A 25,993-nucleotide genomic window follows, 5' to 3' on the forward strand; every position below is an offset into this window, starting at 1 on the left:
CATTAGCTTTTTGAGGTTCTTCTGTTACCATTTTTTTTTTTTTTGCGTGAAATCCCTTTCACTAAGGTACAATGCACATTATGGACTCTACTTTATGGTGCTTCTTAAGTTACTCCACCTAGTAATCTATTAGTATGTAGCAACCCACCAAGTGAACTGGATGTTCTTTTTCTGTGTCATTGTAGATAATTTTGGTGTTTATTGTTTGTATAGGTGTTAAATTGGATGGCACTTTGTCCAGAACTCTATCTGTTTCGTATTTACTTTGAAAACTGAAGTGGATTCAGAGCTAATTGGAGTGGAGTCCATTAATTATACTTCTTTTTTCTTCTTACAATACTTAATTACCCTTAGTTTCTGCCTTATTTTCAGGTCATGCTGCAAATCTTCACTGGGAGGCCCATAATGTCAGACAGCAGTGTACTGAATTCCTGCAGTATGTGAAAGTTTTCATCTTCAGGTGAGAGGTCAAGACATAATTCCTGTTTAATTTACTCAACATATTTAATGTTGTACAACATTACATTTTAATATATTTATTCAGGTATCTGGAGCCACACAAGGCAGAGGATGATGAGTTGTCCCATCCATATGAACAACAAGAAGCGCTACTCCCTTCTTTGCTTGTTGAGGAGCTCCATTCTTTAACATTGCATGTGGGACACTTGTATGAACTTCCTAGTTGTATTCTAGGAGGATTTACCAATCTGACTCAAGCAAAGGTTTGACCGTTTCTCTTTTGACATGTATAATCAGAGTTGGGAAAGAGGTGCACAGTAAAAGCCAGCCTGGTGTGCTCTGGGTGTTGCTGACTTCAACTCCCACCAACCCCAGCCAGCAGGACCAGTGCTTAGGAATCCTGGGAGTTGTAGTCCAAAACAGCTGGAGGACACCAGGTTGGGGAAGGCTAATCTAAGCAGTAGTTCTACAGACCAATTATTCTAGGAAATTATCAAATCCCTAATGAAGGGACATTGTGGATGTCCCACCAGTTCAATGCCAACTAGCACCAGTAATAGGCCTTTGCCTAAGATGTGTTGTAACTCAGACTCGCCTCTTAGGTGCTGTTGTGAGTTAGGAACCATAGTTGTGGTAGTGCCACACTATAAGTTACATGGCTCCTATAGGCATAGAAATTGACTACCTTTCTTGTGGTGGTCAATGGTTTCTGTGTGGCAAGTAAGACCTAAGTGCTCCATTTGCCAACCACAGGATGCTATGGCTGCATGTGCCAACCATTTTGTGCCACAATAGCTACTGTGACATCAAATGGTTGAACTGCCCATCATTGCTTTCTGAGAAATGGTAGGTGGGGTTTTTTGCACATCAAAAGATGCTCACGTAGTAGCCATATATGGGAGATGTGGAATGTACTAGATTTTAATCTCTAGAATGATATGCTATGGTAAACATGAGAGAGATCCCTGGAGAATAGAAGGATGTAATTGGGGGAAAATATGAATGAGCTTGATGATTTATAATCTTTTGAACGCCAGATGTTTATATGGGGATCATAGCATCTTTGCAAACCTATCCTTGTTTTTATGTATTTGTGTCTGAGCAAGAGTCTGTTCCCTCTGTACTGAATTTTGATAACAAAAAGTGCATCAAAATGAGAGAGCGGTAATATTTCAGTAACAGTCCCCACTGCATTATAAAAATTACTGGCCAGTTTCCAGTGAATGAAAAGTCAGTTTACAGTTTCTATGTCCCAGTCATTCCTTTTCAACAGTTGGAGGAAGAGTCTTGTACAAACACAATTGTATTTTACATCATTCACAATATTTTTTTTTGCCATCCCCCCTTTTAATTACAGTTATTTCCCCCATCATGGCATTTGCTGCATCTTCACCTAGACATCCACTGGTCAGTGCTGGAAATACTTCATCTTCTTGGTGAAAAGCTGCCAAGTAGGTCTGCCTGTTGTGTATTATTTGTGGGTAAACTCTTTAATTCAAAATGCATGTGAAAATAACTACTAAAACAATCACCTGGAGAGAAAAATCAGCTTCTGTATTCTGCAAAAACAAAAGCAACAGTTAGCCCACGTCTTCAACGTTGCTTTACTTCATTTTTGCTAATGTTCTGTGAGACATATATAGGCTTATTTTTAGTGGAGCTTGATTCTAACCCCAAAATTAACACGCTCAAAGATTTTAATATTTATTTATTTGGGGTTTTAGCTTGTCTTTTTCTCTGAAGGCTTCAATGTAAAAAAAATAAACGATTCAAAGCTTACTGTGGGCGGAATCCAACAGGGTGCTTCCACCCCTGCTGATTTTCTTGCACCCTGCAGGTTTTTTTGTGCAAGTGATGGGTCCCATTGATTCTTTTGTGCGAGCAGGACCCACTACTTGCGCAACAAATTTACTGCTTCCCAGAGGAAGCCCCAAAACACGCAACAATGCTCGTTTCTCAATTGGGAGCTCCCTTACGAGTGCTCCACGTACCTGCCCCTTTCTAGAAATGAACATTTTTGCTTGTTTCCTGTTGCCCTGGAAGTACTAAACCTTTGTTCTGCAAGTGATGGGTGCTGCTTGTGGACAGGAATTGGTGGGGCACGAGACAATCATCAGAGGTGTAAGTGTCCTGGTGGCTTCTGCCTTGTGTTTATTTTATATTGCTTTATGGCTAATTTTACTTGAGGTAAATGAAACTATTTATGGAAAGTGTATTTATAAAAACACAATATTATATTTAAAATACACCAAGTGGGTTGGATCCATACTAAGTTAGTACTGTTTAGTACCATTTAAATTTAACACAGCATTTTAAAAAGACACACACACACACATATATATATATCCCCTCCAAACATAACATAAGCATCAGGCCCTTTCCCCTCAGTTCCTTCACTCGCACACTGCCTTTGGCACTTCAGTCCTGGTCTTTTTAAACTGAAGTTCCCTGTTCGGAGTGAAATAAGCTGCTCTAATTTAATGTTGGTTCAATGCTGGTCTACAGTTGGTTGTGATCGTAAACCAGGAAGAAAACAAAAAACAAACTGACATTAAACCAGAGTTCCCTATTTCAAAAATAACAGGGAACTCTGGTTTGAACAGACCTGGACTGAAGCACCAAATCTGGCAGGCAAAGTTTGTTTTTAGCTTGCTAACCCACTATTTAACAAGCTTAGATTGTTATGTTCAAACTAGCTCATTGAGGCTTTTGGGCTACTTGACAGCAGCTAAATTGCAAACAAAAAGACTGTATTTGAAGACATGCACTTCCAAGCAATTCAGCAAGGAAACAAAAGATAAAATGAAATATGGAAATGGATAATATTTCCTAGTGGTCATTGCTTATATATGGAGAGGGGTACCATTTTTTTTTGTGGGATCACAAATAGATTCTAGAAGGCAGGCTTGACATGCCCCTTTCGTCCTTTTCCTTTCTTTGTTAGTGTAATCCTCCAAAAGAGTTTGTCTGTAAAATGTGTATCATTCCTAGTTGGGTAACTTGCTGGAATAGGTGATCTTCTGCTTCTTCCAATTGTTCTACCATCCTTTCAGTCTTAGAACTCTATATGGAATACATTCCTGGGATTTTAATCAGTTAATAACAGGATCAATTCATACCTGTCCAGCACAATTTTTAAAGAAATCAACTTATCAATTTATCTATATATTTTCCACAGTAAAACTCCACTTCTAAAACAATTAAAAGGTCAATACATTTATCCACATTTATATTTTAAACCAATTAACACATGTTATTTGTCCTATTGATTTTAATGGAATTTCCAACCTATTTTCTTATGTAGGCATTTTTATCTTTCTCTCTGGATAAAAGGTCCATCCACTACTTACATACTGGCCAATTGGTTTGTCTTCCAGTGCAAACCTAATTCTAATTAGTAAAGGTAAAAGTTAAAGTCATCAATGTATGTACCCTTCCAACATCAGCACACACTCTTTAAAAGGCAAGCTATCAGTTATTGTTATTACTTAATACATTTGTATACCGCCCCATAGCCGAGGCTCTCTGGGCGGTTTACATAGTTATGTACACCCATACTGCTGACATGTGGTTATGTGATGATTTTTAAAAAATCATTCATGCCTGATCTCAGACTAAAAACATTAATTTACTGGATTTTCAAAAAAATAAATAAAATAATGTGAACAGAGTTCCTCTTGTTCAAAATTCTGATTAGATGCATGTAATTGCCAGACCATCTGGTAATTATGGCCAATGAAAAATAAGGATATGTATTCAGATTTAAGAATAAATTCATCAGCTAACAGGTGCCATTTTAAAGTAGCCAGTGGCAACAGGTACCAATCAATGTATCTTGAGATCTGTAGATCTTAGCTGAATGATTAGATGAGTATCATTTCCTAATGGATGACCCACAGGTGCCTGCGATATCATTGAGGCCTTTTGAGCATCCTTCCACTTTGCATGGATGCCCCTACTAGGACAGGCATGGTGCCCTTCAAGCTGCAAAGCCAGCAGGCCCCGAGTACAAAATGGCAGGATAATCAGGACCGTTGCGCAACATAACACGCTTCTGGGACATTGTCTCGCTGTGTGGTGGGGTGAGTGGGTGGAGAAGGAACCAGCAGGTTGGGAAGTTAAAAAGCGGTTGTGGTCAAGGAAAATGCAGTGCTGTTCTCCCTGTCTGCTGGTGACTTTGCAGCCCAGAATAAAAGGACATGCTAAAATTCAGAGGTGAGGAACCTCTTTCAGCCCAGGGGCCAACTTCAATTTCGGAGAAGCTCTTGGTGGTCACATGTGGCCAAAGGCAAAAGAAAACATAGCTGAAATACTGGCATATTTTAAGCCCTTATGGTCAGTAACTAAGCCTTATGACAGGCATTTCAGCCTTTTAGAACTGGAAAGCATGCAAATCTTGAAAACCACCAAATGATCAGCAATCAGGGAAAGGGGGTGTGGCCACAAAAAGAGGTGTGGCTATCTAGGGAAACCCAGAGGGGTGGATTTGGCCCTGCAGCCCTGAGGGTCCCCATGTCCTGTAGGTTGTCTTCTCATTTAATGCTGAGAGGGTTCTTTGTCTGGGGAGATTCCTGCTACCCATTCTAATGTGCACTGAGGGTAAGGAATGATAATTACATGATGAAGCAATCTGTCACCCGAGTAGCTTAGCTTGGAGGAAATCTCCCTTTTTATCCTAGACAGGAGAGATTGACCATCCCTTATCTACAGTTTCTTCATTCTGCGTGTGAAGAAGTGAAAGTGCAATGACTTAGGCTGAGTTTTTAAAGGTGATCTGAACAGCGTGGTTGCTGCTATTCCTGGTTGCTTTCACAGTTAATCATATTGGGCTGAAGCTTTATATGTTGCAGAAAGAAAACGGGAACAACCACAACATGTAAATCAGGCCATGGGATTGTGGCAAGGAACTAATCATGCACACTAAACTTTCCTCCTCCTGCTGCAAAAATATAGTGCTGTCAAACTGGGAATAAATCTGGGGTAAAGAAAATTTTCCCTGTTACCTTTTTCTTATGTTTAATCAAAAATGGATGACTTTCGCTTTTTTTTTTCCTTGGCACAAATGGAATGAAAACTTGTATGCCTGTTTCTGCACTCCAAAAGTCAATATCAAAGGGTAAAGCTCTCTCATTTTATTTATATTTTCTAGGGCAAACTGTATATGCTCACAAGTTCACAAATTTAACAGGCGAAAATTTAACCAATATCAGTTTGTTTGAAGAACATTGTGGAAACCTCTTATGTGATCTGATAAGTTTGTCAGCCAACAGATATACAAAGGTTTGATGACGATCTTATTTGTTATTATAGTAATGTTATATTAATATATTGTAATTTTATAACAGTGTTTATGGCAGTGTGGCATAGATGGCTCTTTAAAGATGTATTTCCCAGATGAATCTATCTTTCTGTTAAATTCTTCTATTTTGGTTGTTCCTTTGCTATAACTTTTTAAATAATTTTGGATAAGAACTTGTTTTTGATTTCCGCTCACTCCAGTCTGCCAGTTGAATGAGAAAATAGCTTTAAGGTGTATTTTTGCCCAGAGTTTAAATGTGTACTGTATTCTAGGCTGGGACTAGCAAAACTGCAATAAATTATGCAAAATAGTAAAAATGGCAAAAGTGAAGAAACTACTCAAATGTGCATAATTTATGTAGATCATAGAATTTAGCTCTTCTTGTCCCCTAGCTTGGACTGTGTTGGAACAATTTTTTTAAGCATCATATATTTATTTTATATCACCCTTCAAGAATTTTGTCTCTTGGCCATATTCATATTTTCTTGTGCCAAATTTTAAATTGAGCATGGCACAGTGTAAATACTTAACTATGTGTATAATCATAGGCTTGGATCCAGAGTTCTTGTGCCACTGGAAAGACACTTCTGCTCACATGAGGCTGCCCTGCTGAATTCTCCTGATTTTCCTGTCCAACATTGGGCCTTTATGCTCCATTTCACAGGGTCTCTCAACCCTTTGGGTGCCTTGGAAGGGGGTACAGGGGGCCGTAGGATGAGGAGATTCCAGGAAAGCCCCATTATGCAAGTAGAGTATCTCTGCATCTGATCCATTTTATACACCCACACTCACTCCCCGTCAACAACCAAAGTTCCTGGTTTGCACACAATGCTAAACAGTCCAGGGCTGGAGTGTAGCCCCCTCGTGCTTCGTGTGGAACATACTTCTAAGGCGTAGTGTTTTCTTTACCCACCTGCTACCTTCACGAGTTACAAACTGCAAGAAGCTTAATACCTCAGTTAATAAAAATGTTAATAAGAAAAAAATAGCTTTGCATTGTGTATAGGGCAAATCTAGTGTCACATATAACCGTAAGTGCAGCACACCTAAACATAATGCAAAATGGTGAGGACCTTAATTTTTTAAAATCTTCGAAATAAATGGGAGTGGTATCTAGTTACTGTATGTAGCTACAATACCACCTGCTGGTGAATCAAGGTAAAAGCCATTTGATTAAAGATGGCAGACTAACAACTCATGAAATAGGACATTGTTTTGGAATAGAAATAGTGATTTTGTTCTATAGTGTACTGCATCAGGGTCATGCATTAGAAATTGTATTAGAGATATGAGAGCTTTGGGTAATTTGGATACCTTTTTTATTTATCTAGAATTAACATGCTTTGCTCTGAAATTGCATGGATGTGATGTATACAAAGCCAGTGCTACAGAAATGTTTCCCTAAGGTGCCGTTTGTGCAATGTCTATAGTGAGGCTAGAAATGCTAGTTTGTTTTATGTGTGTTTAAAAAAGAAACAAGGGCACCTTGATTCTTCTTTGTCCGAGTCTCCTAAGACACAAGCTGTGTTTGTGCCATGTTCAGTGTAACATACAGTGATTTGTAATATATTACTAAGGTCTTCATTATAACTTTATCCCACCCTGAATTTTAGTCAGTGCCTAACCGAGCAATCCTGTGCCATTACTTGGGAATAACCTCTGTTGAATTCAGCAGAATGGAGTAAACATTTATCAGATTGGAATTTCATTTTAACTAAGTTAGTTTCAAAGCCACTTTTATCATAACTGAATTTTTTAAACGTAAGAAAATTTGATTAAAAGAAAAATTCTGTTTTGTTACATTATATTTTAAAGTCAGTACCATACTTTTTCTTCCAAATGGAAGTCCAATGTGTCTAACGTACTAAAGCACATACAATAATATTGAAAAACAAACAATATGAAAATGTATCAAATAATAAAAATCTTATAGTAATCTATCAATATGATTTCAATTCAGTGCATTAAGTAAAACAATAATTAGACTAAACTAACTACCGTATTTCTTGGATTGTAAGACGCCATCGATTATAAGACGCACACTAATTTCTGTACCACCAACAGGGAAAAAAACCCTAGGACACACCCGCGATTCTAAGATGCACCCCATTTTTAGAGATGTTTATATGGGGGGAAAAGTGTGACATAGAATCGAAGAAATAGGGTATATATTTATTTTATTTCTATACTGCCTTTCTGAGACCAACTAAGGCAGTTTACAAAAAGTTCAAAACATAAAAACCACAGTCAAATAAAAAACAGAACACTGAAACCACACTGAAAACCACTAAAGTAATTTAAAAAGCCACGTGAAAAAGATGTACCTTGATTCATTCCTGAACACAGGGAGAGTGGGAAGCAGTCACAACTCCACAGGCAGTGTGTTCCAGAGTTTGGGAGCCTTTTCCTGTGTGCCTAAAAATGGGCCTCTGCAAGCAACGGTGCCTTCAAAAGAGCCACTCCTGCTAATCTTAACCAAACAGGTTCATACCGAGATAGGTGGTCCTTCAGATAGCCAGTCCCTAAGCTAACTCCAAACCCTTGAACTGAGAACAGAAAACAATTGACAACTAGTGCTGATCTTTCAATATTGGGATGAAGTGCTGACCTCTCTCATCAGTTTCCCGTCAATGTTAGATAATATTGGAGACAGAACACAACCGTGTGGGACACCAATGACTGTGGTGCTGAGCAGTAATCCCCCAACACCACTTTCTAGACAGGACAACCTGACAGGAAGAATTGGAACCACTTCCATTACATGAATATTTTGAATATTCAACATTCCAAAACACGAAGGCTTAAATCTGCTCATGAAAGACAGTTCCTGCCGCTGCCCTTCTTTCAACTCCCTAAGCCCCATGATAAGCCTCTCCTGCAGTCAGGGGAGCACCCTGAATGGGATGTGCTGAGGCACATGGAGCTGAGTGGAGAATTGGCCTCAAGTTGTTGAGTTCTGCTCAATAGGCCTGCCCCATTCCTTCTTCCCCCCTCAAGCCTTACCCTTTTCCAGAGGGTCCCTCAGGAGAGGAGACTTGATGGGTGGGCTCAAGGGAGAAGTATAAAAGACTCTTATCAAACCTCCTTCTGTGAGCTCTTCTTAGAATCCCAGCCCAAATCCATGAATTTCAGCACTGCATACATTTCAATCATCATAATAAAACAACACATGTTTCAGCCAAAAAATACGCACTTAGACACACACACCCCGCAGCCGATATGGAAAATATTGGGACACAGGATTAAAGCAAACAAATCCACTTGAGAGTTAGCAGAAGACAAAAGAGATGACTATCCCAGGACCCTGTAACTAGCAACACAGAGTACCAAGAACCACTATACTATCTGCTAAACCCTCACATGAAGCCTCCTCTCTCACCATAGGTTAAAAGAGAGGCAGGTAAAAGAAGTGGCAGTCCTTGCCCACTCTTACAGGAGGCAACTGATAGGCCAGCTGTTGGCCAATGGTGGCTCTGTTATTAATGGCCCAGCCAGGAGGGTGTTTCTAAGACATCACTGACCACTGGGGTTGGGGGATGGGGACACAATAGTCTCAGCCACTGACCGGACTTGATATGCCAGGTGCAGTATTCACTCTGCCTTGTTCCTATCCCAAATTCTGTTCATTTCAAAAAGTTCACACTCATTTACATAACATCAGCATTTTCAATTATATTATCTCAAACAAGTAACTTTTTAACATGTCTCTTTTGAACCTGTTTATTTAGGGTTTTTCCTAAGTCTCTGATGTGTCACGTTATCTCAAAATACTTAAATAGGATGAAAGTTTAATAGCTTGGGTTTTTTTTGAATCCCAAATGACTTTTTGATCCATTCTTAGTATAGAGTTTTAAATCTAAAATATTGCTGCATTTCTTTCTTTCTGGTATCCCGAACAAAATGGCATCTGTTTTTTAGGAGCAATAAAATATCTTAGTGTGGGATACAGCCCGCTCCGAAAAATTAACTTACTATCATAGAGTTCTGTCGGGCCAACTCAGCAACAACCCCTTTGTAAATATATGGTCTCCTTTTGTCAATTTTATTAATGGTACAGCAGGATTACTTAACTCTCGTTTCTTCGGTCTCCTTCCTACTGTAGATACTTGATAGAAATTTGTTTTGGTTCTGCATTTTTGTGAAATCGGATAGACAAATATTCTCTTTCTTTATATTGCAAAATGGTACTTTTGTAGTTCCTTAAATTTAATAAAATGATTTTTTTAAAAAGAAAAAATATCTTATCTCCAACACCGAAATTTATCAGGAAGTTCAGTGTTCCACTGACAGTGCTGAGTCCAGGTTTTGGAGGGCCCTTGGGCAAGACACCCTCAATGCACCTGTTCCATCAGTGAGTCTCTTCTCTCACCGCCATTGTCACCAGCTACCCCTCCTCTATCTCATCATTGCTGCCACTTGCTTGCTTGATAGGCAGAGAGCCTGGGAGCAAGGAGGCCGTGGCATCTGTTGCTCCTCCTCCACATCACCACCATTGTCTGAATCAGTGCAAGAGGCAGGTGAACAAGAAGGTTTCAATGATGAAGTGGAGCAAGTCCAGGGAACTCTTGCATGTGGGCCTCTGCTGGGTTATAGGCCCTCAGCGGGTGCCCGAGCATGACTATCCTTGACGCCAGCCCTGCCACTGGATTACTATTAGGTGCATGAACTGAGTAAATCTAAGACGTTATATTAGCATTTAGTGTTTTGTGCAAAGAAGTGGTCAATATGTGAGTATGAATCATAATGAGGGAAATAAAAGGAGTAATTCCAAATTTATGGGTAATAGTGTCTCAGTAAATATCTCACATTGCAATCCTATGCATCTTTACTCAGAAATAAGTCATTTATTGTTCAGCATGGCTTACTTCCTAGCAAGTGTGCTTAGGATTGAAGCCTCATTGTATCGGTAATATAGAATCATAGAATAGTAGAGTTGGAAAGGGCCTATAAGGCCATTGAGTCCAGCCACCTACTCAATGCAGGAATCCACCTTAAAGCATACCTGACAGATGGCCGTCCAAGCTGCCTCTTGAATGCTTCTAGTATGGGAGAGCCCACAACCTCCCTAGGTAATTGGTTCTATTGTCATATTGCTCTAACAGGAAGTTTTTCCTGATATCCAGCTGGAATCTGGTTTCCTGTAACTTGAGCCCATTATTCTATGTCCTGCACTCTGGGATGATTGAGAAGAGATCTTGGCCCTCCTCTGTGTGACAACCTTTCAAGTAACTAAAGAGTGCTATCATGTCTCCCCTCAGCCTTCTCTTCTCAAGGCAAAACATGCCCAGTTCTTTCCTCTCATAGTGCTTTGTTTCCAGACCCCTGTTCCCCTGATCATCTTCGTTGCCCTCCTCTGAACCCCCTCCAGCTTGTCTGCATCTTTCTTGAAATGTGCCCAGAACTAGACGCAGTACTCAAGATGAGGTCTAACAAGTGCTGTATAGAGGGGAACCGGGGTAATGAGCCTCTTTCTGCCTTTCTTCTGAATTCCATTTTAAAGGAGCTCTGAGGGGGCATTGTTCCAGTGGCTAGGAGAGCATGGCCTTAATGCCAGCATATTTTAGCTTAAAGGTCTTAAATCCTTTCCTATTTAGAGTTAAGCATCTTAATGACATCTTACCTACCCTCTAACAAAGTAGATATTTCTGATTCTGTACATATATACAACACCAATATCTGCTCAGAGTGAAATTGTTTATTCATCACAGGTGAGGCTGTCTGAAGCTCTAGCTAGTCACCACTACCCTTGTGTCTGTGTAAAAGAACTGTGGATCCTGCTTATTCATCTGCTTGACCACAGAAATAAAGGATCCCTTACAGAGGTAAGACTTCTTGTATTCCCTGCATGAATAACATTTTCTGGAAAGGCTTGTATTAAAATTATTCAAATATTCATAGACTGACAAATGACTATCCAAAACTATTTTATGTATCATAAGCACTGGTTTGTATCACTGGTGCATGGAATTGCTCTGTTCCTTTGCAAACTTTAACACAAACTTTAAGATGTCTTTGACCAACTGAGAAAACAACCCCCATAATGGTATTGTTGACAAATGGAGAAGAACATCTCCACTTTTAGAAACACATAATTAAAATTGCCTGCAGTTGGCACTGGGGATATCTTATGTACAGATGGCAGTGATTCCACCTCTCCAGACATTGTGTACTCCTGCATCAGTTACCTGGATGGACTATTTGGGCCATTGATGTCCTTTGGCCTCATCTGTCCAGGTCTTGGTGAAATATCCCAGGCTGACTGTCTTATCCAGAGTTGCACTTGTTTGGCAATAGTTTTATTAGCAATTGACCTGGTATTAGTCATCAAACCAAATTTTGGGGATGCCCGTCCTACTCCATTTGATTGCACATCAGTCTCACCTCATCTGGTACATCATTTGCCTGATTAGATTGAAAATGCATCCTGCAGGAATTCCTTGCAGACTCTGAAAGCGGCCCTCAAAACTATATATGTGTTGCATCCAAGTATTCATTCAGCTCTCTGCATTGGGACTTCCAGACTCAATATGCAAGCACCAATCTAGGGGAGGCAAATATCCTTGATAGTATTTTTTTTCCTCCTGAAAAAGGAATAAAAAGCACAATAGCTCATTCCTTCTTACTTCACTCAAAAAATTTCAATCCGTTTTAGGGTATAACTATACGTTACTGTAGCTGTTTCATTCTGGCGTTAAGTGTGTGTGGGGGTGGTTTTCACAAATTGCCAATATACACCCCCATCTGGATGCAGTCCCTAGCACGGGGTGGGTGGGTAAGGTGGCTTTAACCCTTTATTTATTTATTTATTACATTTTTATACCGCCCAATAGCTGAAGCTCTCCGGGCGGTTCACAAACATTAAAACCATAATAAAACAACCAACAGGTTAAAAACACAAATACAAAATACAGTATAAAAAGCACAACCAGGATAAAACCACACAGCAAAATTGATATAAGATTAAAATAAAGTTAGAACAGTGAAATTTAAATTTAAGTGTTAAAATACTGAGAGAATAAAAAGGTCTTCAGCTGGCGACGAAAAGAGTACAGTGTAGGCACCAGTGTAGGCACCATGAACTCTGGGGAGCTCATTCCACAGCCGGGGTGCCACAGTGGAGAAAGCACTCTAGTAGCCACCTACCTCACTTCCTTTGGCAGGGGCTCACAGAGAAGCGCCCCTGTAGATGATCTTAATGTCCGGGCAGGTACATATGGGAGGAGGCGTTCCTTCAAATAACCTGGCCCCAAACTGTTTAGGTCTTTGAATGTCAATACCAGCACTTTGAATTGGGCCTGGACCAGGACTGGCAGCCAATGAAGTTTTAAAAGGACTGGCGTAATGTGATCTCGTCGGCCAGTCCCTGTTAGTAAATGGACTGCCCTGATTTGTACCAGCTGAAGTTTCCGGACCTGCGCCAAACCTGATTAATGCCCTCTCCCCTGCACCTGAAATTTGCATTGCCAGGAAAGGATCCATCTGTTTGAGTGGTATCGAATTGTAGGTAGGGAGCCCTGATCTAGATTAGGACCACAGTGAGGGTCAAAGGATTATAGGACATACACATTCCAGTTGGGCTCTTGTACTGGCAATTTGTTTTGGTGGTGTGGGAGGCCCTCCACTTAAGGCAAAAATGAAGCAGAAAATGTAATGTGTATTATCTTTCTATTAAACGTGAATAACATCAACTGAGCTTCGCCCCAGACATCAGGCCAACTTCTACCTACCAAGCATGGGTATAAAGTGTTATTCTCCTAAGAAAAAATGGAAAGAATCCAGGAGAATTGTATCAGAGTGCCCAGAGAATTGTTTATTTCAGGTCTCCCACATCTGGTTTGCACGTGTGAATTTTAAAGGATCCCTTTGAGGAAAACTAGAAGTGAAGCATTTCATCTTCAAAATCTATCCCTTGCAGTCTACAAGTGGGAGGAAAAGTACTGCAGGAGCCAGGTGGTGCGGCTGGCATGTCTCTCTGTGTGTGGTCTATATAAAATTCAACATTTTTTTTAAAGCTAAGTTGTTTCCTTTTCATTGTAGTCTTTTTGGAGCTGGTTGAATAAAATTCTAAAGAACTTATTTGAAAAAGGAAGTAGTTCAGAAACAACGTCTGCCTTTGAATTGATTCTGTGCAATGATCCATTGAGTTTTAATTGGTGGATAATAACTCACCTGGCATCACTTTACCACGTCGACCGCGTGGTAAACGAAAAGGTGGGTTTTACATTTCCCCCCTTCTAAATTCTTGCATGGATTTGTTAAAGTTTGTTTAGACCAGCCTTTCCCAACACTGGGGTCTTCAGTGTGTGACCACTGGCTGTGGATGGTAGGAGTTTTAGTCCAACACACATGGAGGACACCGTGTTTGGAGAAGGCTGATTTAGACCATTAATCCCACATACGTATTTGATAGATGTGACCAAAATGGTTGTATATTGTTAGCACCGCCTTGCTGAACATCAGCTCTTACAAATCCTGCAAGCTACTTTTTAAACTTGGGGAAACTTTTAAACTCCCAAGCCTACTGTGATGATGTAAAGAAGCCATTTTGATTTTGTCATGAGAGAGGCTAGATTTGTTATACTACTGTTGTAGTTTCAGATTAATAAACAATGTAATTATCCTTGGCTTTTATAAGGTTTTCTAAAGATTTATGTATGTTAGAGTGATGTAGCACCAAGAGTATATATGCAGTATGGTGGTGCTAATTTGTGTAGGGAAAATGGATTTGAATTTGAAAGTTAAGTTTTTCTGTCCTTAAAAAAAAAAGAAAAAGAAAATCCAGCCTCATTTAAAACTTCTATAGGATGTGTAGATCATATATGTCTTTCATCAACTACAAAATAGTCCACGTTATCATATCCTTAAAGGCTACATTCATAAATTTTTAAAACCAAATAGAATAGAAATATTACCACTTTTGAACATTGCAGGGGTCAATTTTAACGCTGCTCTGGGCTATTGAAATATACTCAGAATGACTTCAAGCTAAACATTCTTGCCTTTGGATTGTTTAAAATGACTACTTTGTAAGATATGCAAAGAGTGGTTTCCAGCTGAGCAGCTTAGCAGCTCAACAGGTGAGCCAGAAGAAGAAACTGGTGTGTGTGTGTTTTTGCACATTGTTAAAAAGAAATGCTACCTATATACTCAAGAGTTGACCTAAGTTATGCTTTTTTAGTAATCTTACAAAAGATTTGAAAGTAGTCTTTCATGCCACTGGCTCAGGACTATGTGCACATTTGTTTAGCAAATGGTAGTATACATCTTTTCCTTAGGCAGAAATGTTATATATACCCTAGGAATTAAGGAAAACTTAGAAAAATCTTCATTTCAAAAGGCAACGCTCCCCTTATCAAAAAAAGTAAGCCAAAAGTAGAATACGGCAAATGGTTGACAATAACTTTCACTATGTGGTTTATTGACACAAAATTGTAGAACAAAGAACTTGTGAATTACTTTCCTGTGTTCTTTTCCACCCATTTTACTCTTTGAGAGCCATGACCAGTTGCTATATGTTAACTTGGAGAAATCTTATTCCATTGCTACCTACTAAATTTCACTAATGTTACTTGTGGTTAAGGATATCCAGAAAGCTAACTGAAAGCTAAATTTTGTATGCTGGCTGTGATGTTTTAGAAACAGAAGGAACAACTAAATTGCTAGTTCTGATGCCTAATGAATCCATTGAAATAGGCTGCTTCCTCTTGCAGTTACTCCTGATACTTTAGAGACAGTATGGTAGGCTTGTATTCTAGATTGTAGAATCTAAAAATTATAATAACTGTATCTTTCAAATAACAAAATCTATATTTGGGATTCCATATTTGGGATCTAAATAACAGGTAGCTTTAGCTGTGTGTAGGTGTATTGAACATTTTGCTCGGGCTTCTTTAGACTATAATAAAATACATTTGTTCTCTATGAAGACAAGGAACATTTTGCTTATAAACCTAGCTAGAGAAAAGGGATTATTTTGAGCACTCATTTGTAACAGTATTGTATTTTATATCATGTTTTATACAGTTTGTTTTATACTTTGAATGGTTTTAATTTTTGTGAACTGCCCAGGGAGCTTCGGCTATTAGGCAGTATAAATATGCAATAAATAAATAAATAAAACATAAACAGTAATGAAAGAGAGACAATTTATTTATTGTTTTGTTTAGAACATTTCTAATCTGCCCAATAACGAATGTTCTCTGGGCAGATTACAGCCAGTTAAAGAAGTCATAGCCATTTTAAAACACAGTTGAAACTATAAAATATAATACAAATACTTAAAAGAATAAAATAGAATGTAATAAACAAACAGAACAGCAGTAATAAAGGAGCCATAAAACATAGTGCTAAGAAGATCTTTCACATTCTCATTTAGCTTGCTATATGATGAACAGAATTCAACAGGGTGCTTCCATCCATGCTGATTCTCATTCTCACCACCATTTCTGTTGTGTAAGCACACACACACCCCGCTTGCACAACAACAATTTAGTGCCTCCTGGGCAACCCAAAACAAGCAGAAACATTCATTTCCAGAAGGAGGCAGATCAGCAGAGGTTGCATATATCTCCTTGCGTAAGTGGTGGGTCCTGCTAGTGCAGTGGAATTGGTGGGAACCACTACTTGTGCAAAGGAATCAATGGGGTAGAAAGGAATCAGTGGGGGTTTAAGTACCCCGTTGGATTCTGTCCATAAGAATATAAGGGTGGTGCTGAATCAGTCCCAAGGCCTACCTAGTACAGCCTAGTCTGTTCTCACAATGGCCAACCAACTAGCCTGTGGGAAGTCCATAAGCAAGACATGAGGGCAATAGCACCCGCCCACTTGCGTTCCTCAGCAACTGGTATACATAGGCATACTTCCTCTGATACTGGCCGCAATATATAGCCGCTGGTAGTCTTATCTTCCGTACATTTGCCTAATCCCCTATTAAAGAGTTAACAGCTATCACTATATCTTATGGTAGAAAATTCCATAGTTTAACTATGTTATGTGAAGAATTACTTCCTTTTATCAGTTCAGAGACTCTGACCATTTAGCTTTATCGGGTGGCCCTAGGTTCTAGGATTATGAAAAGGGAGAAAAACATTTCCCTCATCTATGTTCTCCACACTATGCATAATTTTATACCCCACTATGATCTCCTCTCTTATTCAAGTTAAAAAGCCTCAAAAGTTGCAACCTGTACATAGTTCACTTAGACTGCAATCCTATACCCGATTCATTGATCTCAGCAGAACTTTCTTCTGGGTAGACATGTATAGGATTATGGTGTTAGTATTACTTACATAATTAATTGTTCACAACTATTTTTGATTCAGAAACAAGTAGAATCCAACTGGCCCTATGTGGAAGATCTGTTGAAGCGGTCCATCAATAGTCAAGTAAGTATGTGAAGAATAACAAGTTTGGATTGGACTAATTTGGGGACAGGTGGACAGAATGTGAAATGTATTTTATTCACCAGATTGCTGTCTGAAATTTGGTTTCTTTAATTCAAGTGTATGAACAGCCTTGATTATCTATCTCGGTCAGGACACTCTATAGTTTCCTTCTTGTTAGTGGTCATACTCCTAAGTGGTTGTGTTTTGAAGATAAATTGTCAGATAAAGTGTGTGTATTGGGGGGGGGGGGGTGAGAGAGATAATTATCCTGGACGTGTTACTTGGCTCCTTTGACAAGATGTATTCCGAATAAGAACAGGATGCTTAGAAATTGTAAACTCTGTGCTGAATCTGAGGATATCAACTTGAGAGACGTGATAGGGGAGATAGTCTATTGCATTGAAAATTCAGCTATATCCTCATCACAGCAGGAAGGTGACTTGCCTTGCTGAGCAATTTGTCTTACAGGCTTGAATCAAACTCTTACTGATAAGGTTGTAGCTTCTGAGCACTCATTTCATACCTTATCATTTTTCTTTCTACAGAGCTGTTAATGCAGTACTTTGTGGCCCAGAGGTCAGAACTGACCTCCTTTTTGAAAGTGCATTTAAATATGCAGTACATATTAATATGTTTTATGCAAGATTCTTCTTGGGTTGCATGGTACAAATTGTAATTTATGTAACATCAATAATTTCTTTAATTTCTTTAGCTGGCTCCGTAGCGAAGCAGCAGGGGTAAGCCAAATGATGGGGTTCCTTTTTACTTCGGCCATTCAGTGGGTTGGATCCAAACTCATCCGTCTGTGAATGGAAGGGCCCCTTCATCTGTGGAAGGAGCTGGAGTCCAGCAGATGCTTGCCCATGGGGGAAGTCAGCGGGGTAGATTTTCTTATCCTTCTTCCTGCTGTTCCCAGTGCCTCCTCCTGTGCTGTTCCAGTGGATCTTCAGCCCTTTGGATCAGCATGGGGCTTGGTTCTGGAGGCTGCAGAGTGAACGCCAGAAAATTGCTGCCAAGTCCCCTTGTTGAGTTCAAGTCTGAATCCATCCCAGAATGTAGACACATTATGGTTTTAACATTTTACTACATTATCACAATTTTAGGATGAATTACGTTGTTTTTTAAAAAACATATGTCTGCGTAGATGTTTCACTGAAATCACTGAGACTTGCCGCCAGGTAAATGTGTACAAGATTGCAAACTTAATATGACTTTGAAAGCTTCTGTAATTAGTATGTCTAGAAAGTGGTGTGTAAATAAGTAAAAGTGAAAGCTAAAATGGAAACAAATGTTGAAAATCTAGGCTTGGTTAAGAGAAGATTAATATTTTCAGTTGAGTTGTCTTTACATGATGGTTGTTGCTGTGTTTCAAACTCAAACATGTCCATGCTGCCACAGTACTCTTTGAATAAACTAATGTTTCTTAGAATGAAACATTTTATACTTACTTCTAGAATAAAAATGTTGGCAAAATAAACATTTTATTATAAAATAAATAGGCTTAAGCAAACTCAGCTAGTCTTTCTTGATTGTATTTTCAGTGGTTAGAATATTTTTAATTATGCTGCTGTGATCACTTGTTTTCAGTGTAAATAGAAATTTTATTTATGAGGACAATACTGGTGTTGCGTCAAGGGTGTAATAGTTTGCTGGAGTTAGGTGGAATGACTAGTTGTTCTTGAGAAAGTTGTCTTCTGTGTCTAGCGCTTTTCTTTTTTTTCTCTTTTCTTTTTGGTGATTAGGAATTCTTTACTGCTGTTTTATCTTGGGTGATCATTTATACTACCGAGGGCAATACGTGTCCAGGGGAAACAAAGTGTCTAAAAGAAAATCCCAAATTAGTATTTCTTATAACTGAGCCTGTACCCATTCTGTCATAATATGTGCATACCTCTCTTTAACTGTGGAACTGTCAGAAAGCCATAGCTAATTGTGACTCCCAACACAACGGTAGTGGATGTATGATTAAGGAAAGAAAAATTATGGTGTGGAAGCAGGTCCACATGAAATATTTAACGTGTGCTTACTTCTACAGTAACACATGAATCATAGAATAATAGAGTTGGAAGGGGCCTATAAGGCCATCAAGTCATGTTCAATGCAGGAATCCACCCTAAAGCATACCTGACAGATGGATGTCCAGCTGATTCTTAAATGCCTCTAGTGTGGGAGAGCCCACTACCTCCCTAGGTAACTGGTTTCATTATGGTACTGCCCTAACACTCAGGAAGGTTTTCCTGATGTCCAGCTGGAATCTGGCTTCCTTTAACTTGAGCCCGTTATTCCATGTCCTGCACTCTGGGAGGATTGAGAAGAGATCCTGGCCCTCCTCTGTGTGACAACCTTTTAATAATTTGAAGAGTGCTATTGTGTCTCCCCTCAGCCTTCTCTTCTCCAGGCTAAACAAGCCCAGTTCTTTCAGTCTCTCTTCATCGGGCTTTGTTTCCAGACCCCTGATCATCCTGGTTGCCCTCCTCTGAACACGCACCAGCTTGTCTGCGTCCTAAGTTTAAGTTGTGATGAAAGTTTATGGGATGCCACTAAACTAGAGTGAATTCAAAAGAAAGAGGGTTTTTTTTTAAAAAAAAAAACTCACTTTCAGTGGTTACTTAGATTCTATAGCTACACATGACTAGCATTTTCGGTAGGATTAACTAACATGCATCTCCATTTGTCTTTTCATCAAGCCTAACTACTTCTATATTAATCCCAGGCTGCAAGGTCTCATAAGAATTGCTGCTAGAATACTTCCAAAGCATATGTATAACTATAGTAGGTGTTATAGTAGATAAGTAGTATGTAGTACTGTCATTTTGATTATATCTGTTTGCATCCTTACAGAAATAATTGAAAGCTGGCCTCCCTGTTAGTTCTGTTTGTGTTTCCAGTAGTCTATCTTATTTAAGCCAGGCATGCGTAACCTTTGGCCTATGGACCAGAAGTAGTCTGCAGGGGTTCCCCAGCTACCCTGTCAACCTGTTCCCCAGGCCCCTCTCCTCAGGCATGAAAAGCTCTTCTGTCTAATCAGTAGCTGTGGTGAGAAAGGGGTGCATTTTCCATAGTCTGTTCACAGCCTATCCACGTGGGAGAGTATGTCTGAAGAGGATGTGTTTGTGTATGAGTGGGGAAGGTGTTTGGGCAAGCACACTGGAGGTTGAATGCCAACAATGGGTAGCCCCACCCACTTTGGGCTATGGTCCCTCCCTCTGCTGGCATGCGACCCCTGCAGGCTGAAAAACATTTCTGACCCTTAATTTAAGCAAAGTTGCTATCTTAGGTGCAATTACTTTAGACATTGCTGTGCATTTCGACAGCTGTATATCAATCCAGGCTTAGAAGGTACATTGTATTCTTAAGAGTTTTCAACTTGGCTAGTTTATGCAAGACTGACAGATTTGCTAGATGCTTAGAATTCCCTCTTGGTAATGTGACCCAAAAATAAGGCTTTGGAAAGCCTAATTGTGGGAGCTAGTTGTTAATTATTGGCTTTAATCTACATAGCCTGTTTCTGCAAGCTTTTTTTTTTTTTAAAATAAACATAGATAAACATTTCCAAAATATAACTGAAACTAACACAATAAGAAAAAAATACATCAAATATCTGCTGCATACATATTGAATAATTGTTGAGTACAAATATCAAAAACTATTACATATGCCTTATCACTCTACAACATCTTCATTCTTAACATAAATGTGCACCCCCCACCTCGGGATCATTCTTGAGTCCAAAATCTAATCATTTCTTCTGCTGGTGGTTTCCCACTTCCCTTAGTAAACACGAACACTAGGAACTGTTTCCAGATTCCTTCGAACTCATTTATTTTAGTTACGCCTTTTCTCCACTTAATATTACATGTCAGTTTATCATTAATGGCTATGTCCCATACTACTTTATACCATTCCTCAATAGAATATTCCCCTTGGATCTTCCAGTTCCTAGCTATCATCAATCGTGCTGCAACCAACAAACTCGATATCAGCTCTATAGTTCCTTTTCCACACTTTATATCTTCAAATAGTGACAGCAATGCTATTTTTGGTGTTTGTTCTATTTTCATTCCCACTATTTCTTCAATTTCTGAAAACACCATCTTCCATAATCTTTGTACATATTTGCATTGCCACCACATATGTAAATACGTTCCTTTTTCCCCACATCCTCTCCAACAATTTGCTGAATGTTGATCACTTATCTTATTCAATCTAACCGGGGTTAGGTACCACCTCCATAAAATTTTAAAATAATTCTCCTTTATTCTTACTGATAAACTTCTCAACACTCTTTGTTTCCATAGTCCCTCCCAGCTCTGTCGCCCTATTTGTATCTTCAAATCTGATTCCCAAATCATTTTCTCTGTATTCTCTCTAAACTCCTTCTCTAACAATATTTTATATATTTCACTCATTAATCCTTTTGAAACTATACTACTTCCTTTTCCTTTCTCCTTACTTACTACTAATTCTTCAAACCTCGTCATCTTTCTGCACATTCTATTATCTTTAATCCACTTTTTATTCCATTGCTCTAATTGACCATATTCTAGCCAAGATAGCTTCTTCTCCTTTAACAAATTTTCCATATCTTCTCTTGTTTTAATATCTCTTACCCAATCCTTTAATTTTATTTTATTTTTCTCTTTTAATATTTTACATAATCTACCCTTTAGATCCTCTGGGAAATTCTTTAACATTATTATCGGTGCTAAGGGAGAGTTGCTCGGAAGCAGCTTCCCTTTAAATTTACTCCAAATTTCCCATTGAGTCCTCAGGAGTGGATTATCTATACTTCCAACCCACTTTCTTCCTCCATCTTTAAAAAAAACATTCTCCAGATTCATCTCTACCTTACTTATAATTTTTTCTTCCATCCAATATAAATCTCCTACTCCCATAATTGCTTCTACAACATGTCTTAATCTATTTGCTACGTAGTATAATTTTATGTTTGGGAGACCCATTCCCCCCTTTTTTTGGCTTAGGTACCAATTATTTTTATTCACTCTTGCTCTCTTTTCTCCATTACAATATTTATTAATAATATTTTGCCAACTTTTTATCTCGGTTTCTGATATTTTTATAGGTAACATCCTAAATACAAAATTAATTTTAGCTAATATCTTCATTTTTATCAAAGCTATTCTCCCAAACCAAGATAAATTTAATCTTTTATATTTTTCCAATTTCTCTAGTACCTCCTTCTTTAACCTCGTTAAATTTTCCCTTTCTAAATTCTCTAGATTTTTTGTAATTTTAATTCCCAAATATTTAATCTCGTTCTTAACTTTCAATTCCATTCCCTTAACTTCCCAATCCTTTTCTTCCCTCTTAGTATAGTTAAACAACATCATCTCTGATTTAGACCAATTTATTTTTAACCCTGTAATTTCCTCAAATTCCCTCAACTGATATTTAATTCTTTCTAATTTTCTTAATGGATTCTTAATGGTCAATAAAGTATCATCCGCAAACATGTTTAGCTTTATTTCCCTTACCTCTCCAATTCCTTCTAATTCTTTATCCTCCCTTAGTGCCTTCGCCAAAACTTCCATAACCATTACAAAAAGGACCGGCGAGAGCGGACATCCTTGTCTTGTTCCTCTGGCTAGTCGTATCTTTTCAGTAAGTCCGTCATTTACCACCACTACCGCCGTATTTTGGGAATATAGCTGTTCTATTACATTTTTAAATTTATTTCCAAATCCCAATTTATCTATAATACTCTTTAGTGCCTGCCAGCTCACACAATCAAAAGCTTTAAAAATATCTAATGCCATAATACCTGCCTTAATATTTGCTTTTTTTATTACATTTATTACATTTAAAACTCTACCCACTAAATTATGCATATGTCTTCCTACCACAAACCCACATTGATCTGCTCCTATATATTCTGCCAAGAATTTATTTAATCGTTTGGCCATAATAGATGTAAAAATTTTAGCATCCTGATTTATTAAAGAAATAGGTCTATAAGAATCGGGATTAGTCAAATCTTTATCTGGTTTTGGGATCAGAATTATCACTGAATGTTCCCATGATTCAGGTATCTTCTCTCCTGATAATATCCTATTATAAAGTTCCATTAATTTTGGAACTAGACAATCTTTGAAGACCTTATAATATTCTGGACCCAAACCATCTGCTCCTGGTGATTTACCCACTTTTAACTTATCAATAACCTCTTCAACTTCTCTTTGAGTTATTACTGACTCCATTAACTCCTTATATTCTGATTTTATTTCCTTCTTTATAAACCTTCCAATATACTCCTCCACCTTTTCTTGTTGAATTTCTTTACCCTTGTACAATTCCTGATAAAATTCCTGAAAAATTTTTATTTTAGCTTTCATTGCATGACAATAATTCCCTCGGCTATCTTTCAACGTTTCTATCCCATTCCTCCCTTTTTCTTTTTGTGTGAGCTTGGCAAGCAACCTCGAGTTCTTATCACTATTTTCAAAATATTCCCTTTTCATATACATTAAATTCTTTTGAATCTCTTCTATATTTAAATTTTCTAATTGTTTCTTCTTAGCTTGTATTTCCACTAATTTATATTTATCTTTACTTCGCCAATATCTTTCCTCCAAGTTTTTAATTTCTATCTCTAACTTTTCCTGTTCTGCACGTTGTTGTCTTTTTAAACTACATGTTTCTCTAATACAGATTCCTCTTGCTACAGCCTTCATGGTGTCCCAAATGACTGACCCAGCTGTTCCTCCTTTTTCATTAATTTCCCATGACTCCGACAGTTCCTTCCGAATTTTATCTACTATTTTATTGTATTTCAATATCTTTGTGTTCAACTTCCATCTATATGCCTCTTTATAATCTTTCTTAACTGTAAATTCTAAACTTAACAAGGCATGATCAGTTACTTTTATTACCCCCATTTCCATTTTACAAATCCTCGTTGCAAAGTCTTTTGAAACAAATATATGATCTATCCTGGAGTATGTATGATGAACTGGGGAAAAATATGAGAATCCAGGCCTATTCCCGTTAAGTAAGCGCCACGAATCTAAATAATCATTTTCTTTTATTAATTTATTCAATATAGTCATATTGTTTCTCTTTTCAACATTAGTGGGATTTGACCTGTCTCTTTTATTATCCATAACCATATTAAAATCCCCCGCTAATATAACATACCCCTCCTTAAATTCTTCTATTTCTTTAAACAACTTTATAAAAAACTCTCTATGCCTCTCATTTGGGGCATAAACATTAATCAAAGTATAGACCTTTCCCTCAATTTTACCTTTTAACATAAGATATCTACCCTTATCATCCTTTTTTACCTCTTCTAATGTAAACCCACTTTTTTTTGAAATCAAAGTGGCCACTCCATTTTTTTTTGATGTCCCTAATGACTTTTCATAATAGGCTAGCCACTTTAATTTTATCATATTCAAATTCTCGGAGCCTTGGTGTGTCTCTTGGATCATTATAATATCTGATCCCTCTTTATTAAGCATTTGTTCTATTCTCTTCCTTTTCACGACTGCCCCTAAACCTTTAACATTGAGTGTTGATACCTTTATCTTTTTATCCATAATCACCCTTTTGAAATCTCTTCCGATCCCTTGTGCTCAGCAGTTCAAACTTGCTTACATAAAAACACAAACTCCATACATAAAACCCCCACCCTCCTACCCCAATCCCTCCTCCCCTACCTTCCCCCCCTCCCCACCCCCCCACTCTAATCCCCCCCCATATCCCCGTGAGTCTAGTACTCCAGCCATCTACTTTAAAGGGGGAGGGGGGAGGCAGTGCTGTGCCTGGCCGGCAGGTTTCTATATTAGCATTTTTATTTGCAATTATCTCCAAACATAATTAACAATTCTCTTACTCTCCAGATGTCCCAGCCTCATTCCCTCCCCCACCCACTCCAGCCCCATCTGCTTCCCCATCCAGACCCAGCCTCTTCAGCAAATCTTTACCTTGATCCAATGAGGTTACTCTGTGTTCCCTCCTCCCATATGTAAATCTTAAAAAAAAACCGGGTAACCCCATGCATAAGGAATTTCATTCTTCATTAATGTTTCCATTATTAGTTTAAGACTACTTCTCCAATTTAATGTACGTTGAGAAAGATCATTGTAAATTTACACTGGTTTGCCTTTATATTATATCTGATTCTTAAATCTCAATTCTTTCATAATTTGCTCTTTTTTATAATAATTACCAAATTTCACCAAAATGTCTCTTGCCCCTTTGTGGTTTTGCCCCCCCACACGATGGACTCGATCCGGATCCAATCCGTCTATTGATATATCGGCATCAGCTCCTTGAACCAGTTCACGATGATTTCTCTAAGATCTTCTCCCTGCGACTCCTTTAGCTGCTTTATTCAAAAAGTAGATCTACTAGATTAATCTTCCGAGGCAATCGATCACAGTACCCATTCTTTAAATTGTATATTAGTTGATTTCTCAAAAGCCTCTTATTCCTTCTGGTCCAAGTCCGCTTTAGCCTCTATCTTTTTGATCTTATCCGAATTTTCCACCTTTTTTATCCGCTAAATACACAATTAATGTCTAAATTCACTCATATGCTGATCCATTTTTTTAAAATATAACAATGTTATTTTCAGCTATAATGGGCCTGATCTCCATCAACGAGGGAGGGTTACTACCACTTTCTCCTCCTTCAGTCATATTTTTTCTTTATTTGGTATTGTATCCAAAGGGACTGGGTCTTTATCTTCCTCCTCTTGCTCAACTCCAGGGGCTGTCCTTTCCAGGAGGGAGAGGCATGCCAAATTATGATTTGAAAGTTCCTTTTTTTTTTATAATTTGAAGGTTTCTTATTTTTTTTTTTCTTCTTTTTTTCTTTTTTCTTTTTT

At 38.3% G+C, this 25,993-nt stretch overlaps 1 protein-coding gene across 1 annotated transcript in view; it reads left to right on the forward strand.

Moving 5' to 3' along the window:
- MMS22L (MMS22 like, DNA repair protein) overlaps positions 1–25,993 on the forward strand; it is a 106,849-nt gene that overhangs the window by 9,079 nt on the left and 71,777 nt on the right. The window contains exons 5-12 of the mRNA XM_063124862.1: positions 373–460; positions 545–722; positions 1,817–1,910; positions 5,609–5,739; positions 11,467–11,580; positions 13,796–13,969; positions 16,411–16,416; positions 17,080–17,142. Of these exons, the coding sequence (XP_062980932.1) occupies positions 373–460; positions 545–722; positions 1,817–1,910; positions 5,609–5,739; positions 11,467–11,580; positions 13,796–13,969; positions 16,411–16,416; positions 17,080–17,142 (848 nt within the window). The remainder of the gene's footprint in view (positions 1–372; positions 461–544; positions 723–1,816; positions 1,911–5,608; positions 5,740–11,466; positions 11,581–13,795; positions 13,970–16,410; positions 16,417–17,079; positions 17,143–25,993) is intronic.

Source organism: Elgaria multicarinata, chromosome 4 (genome assembly GCF_023053635.1).
Source record: "Elgaria multicarinata webbii isolate HBS135686 ecotype San Diego chromosome 4, rElgMul1.1.pri, whole genome shotgun sequence".
NCBI classification, from domain to species: Eukaryota; Metazoa; Chordata; class Lepidosauria; order Squamata; family Anguidae; genus Elgaria; species Elgaria multicarinata.